The sequence below is a fragment of the Leuciscus leuciscus genome, assembly GCF_965113295.1.
Source record: "Leuciscus leuciscus genome assembly, contig: HAP1_SCAFFOLD_937, whole genome shotgun sequence".
In the NCBI taxonomy this organism is placed as follows: domain Eukaryota; kingdom Metazoa; phylum Chordata; class Actinopteri; order Cypriniformes; family Leuciscidae; genus Leuciscus; species Leuciscus leuciscus.
Window position 1 is genome coordinate 12,501 of NW_028117803.1, and position 1,812 is coordinate 14,312.

At 29.1% G+C, this 1,812-nt stretch overlaps 1 protein-coding gene across 1 annotated transcript in view; it reads left to right on the top strand.

Annotated features, from left to right (window-relative positions):
• The window catches only part of LOC309492082 (beta-klotho-like), a gene marked incomplete at its 3' end in the record, with an annotated part of 5,893 nt that extends 4,084 nt beyond the window's left edge, over positions 1–1,809 (top strand). Inside the window, exon 3 of the mRNA XM_082191093.1 lies at positions 1,682–1,809. Within this exon, the coding sequence (XP_082047219.1) occupies positions 1,682–1,809 (128 nt within the window). The remainder of the gene's footprint in view (positions 1–1,681) is intronic.
• Between the last annotated feature and the right edge of the window lie 3 nt (positions 1,810–1,812).

Genomic DNA, 1,812 nt, shown 5'->3' on the forward strand with positions numbered 1-1,812 from the left:
TATTCATTCATTCATTCTAAATGCATAAAACACATATTTATTTGTTTCTAAATAATTATTTATTTATAATAAATAAACTGCATTTACTTATTTTTAATAAATACATAAGTATACAAGTATATATAATTTTTTTTCTAAATTTTGTTTTACATTCCCTTTTTTAATTAAATATTTATTAATACAAAAATATATAAATACATAAATTTTATTTAATGATTATTATTTATACAATATAAACAATTTATTTATATATTACATTTATTTATAATATATACATACATAAAGTATTTTAGTTATAATTAAATATATTCATTTATAATAAATAAACAAAATGTATTTAATTACTGTATATTTAATAAATACATAAATAAAAAGTATATATTTATTAATTATTTTATTTCTAAATATGTTTATTTTAAATTATCTTTTAATTATTTATACATTATTAATAAATGCATAAATTTCCTTTATTTCTTCATTTTTATAAATTGTATTTATAGTATATAGAAGAAATATTTCATGACAAATCCTCATTTATTCATTAATGTCTCAGTGTTTTATGATGCCTAGAGCATTTTGAAAGATGGGGTGAAATTTAAATCTGCTAAATGAACAAATGGATCACAACACATCTCCATAACACACCGGGTAATGATTAAAACATAGATGCGTTTATCTAATCTTTATATACTCAGCAGTGTGAGATTGTGACAATGAAAAAATGCTGAATATGACACTTATATATGACAAGAAGTACCTTGAGATCAACAACTCAAAATTTGCTTAAGATTTTTAAAAAAATACAAAAATAATTGGTAACACTTTATTTTACAGTATACATAATTACATGCAATTAAGTCAAGTCAAGTTTATTTGTATAGCGCTTTTCACAATACAGATTGTATCAAAGCAGCTTCACAGTATTAAATTAAAATAATACAACAAAGTTAGTTTCAAGAGGAATTTATTGATAAAATTAAATTAAATATCCCCAAAATATCCCCAACTGAGCAAGCCAAAGGCAACAGTGGCAAGGAACCGAAAAACTCCATCAAGTGACCTAATGGTGTCCTAAAACTCCATCAGGTGACCTAATGGAGAAAAAAAACCCTTGGGAGAACCCAGGCTCAGTCGGGGGCCAGTTCTCCTCTGGCATTTATGAGCTAGAGGCCGGATTGTAGTTTGAACTGTAGGATTATATGAATGCCTGGCTGAAGAGATGCGACTTTAATCTAGTTTTAAACTGGGAGAGCGAGTCTGAGCAACGAACAGTATCAGGAAGACTATTCCAGAGTTTTGGAGCCAAATGTGAAAATGCTCTTTATTAACCCTCAACCAAACCCTAACCCTATAGTAAGTACATGTAGTTACTTAATATTACTCGGTTCTTGAATATATAATTACATTGTAACAATGACACCTTAAAATAAAGTGTAATTAAATTTCTAAAAAAACAACTCAAGACACATTTCTTTGCCATGGCCTATTCTTCCTTTTCATGATAATTTTTATAATTTTTATTCTATTACTATTGTACTCTTTTGTCTATCTCACTGAGATGATGTAAAGCACATTGATCAACATGTGTTGTTTTAATAGTGCTATACAGATAAAAGTGACATTGACTTATATGGCATACGAAAGGCGCTATCTTTGCTTGTGTGTGTGTGTGTTCCCTCAGCCATGACCGTGGACGGAGTGAGTGTGTTCGGATACACCGCCTGGAGTCTGGTGGACGGCTTCGAGTGGAATCACGGATACAGCATGAGGAGGGGCTTGTTCTACGTCGACTTCAGTCAAGCCGAGCGCCAC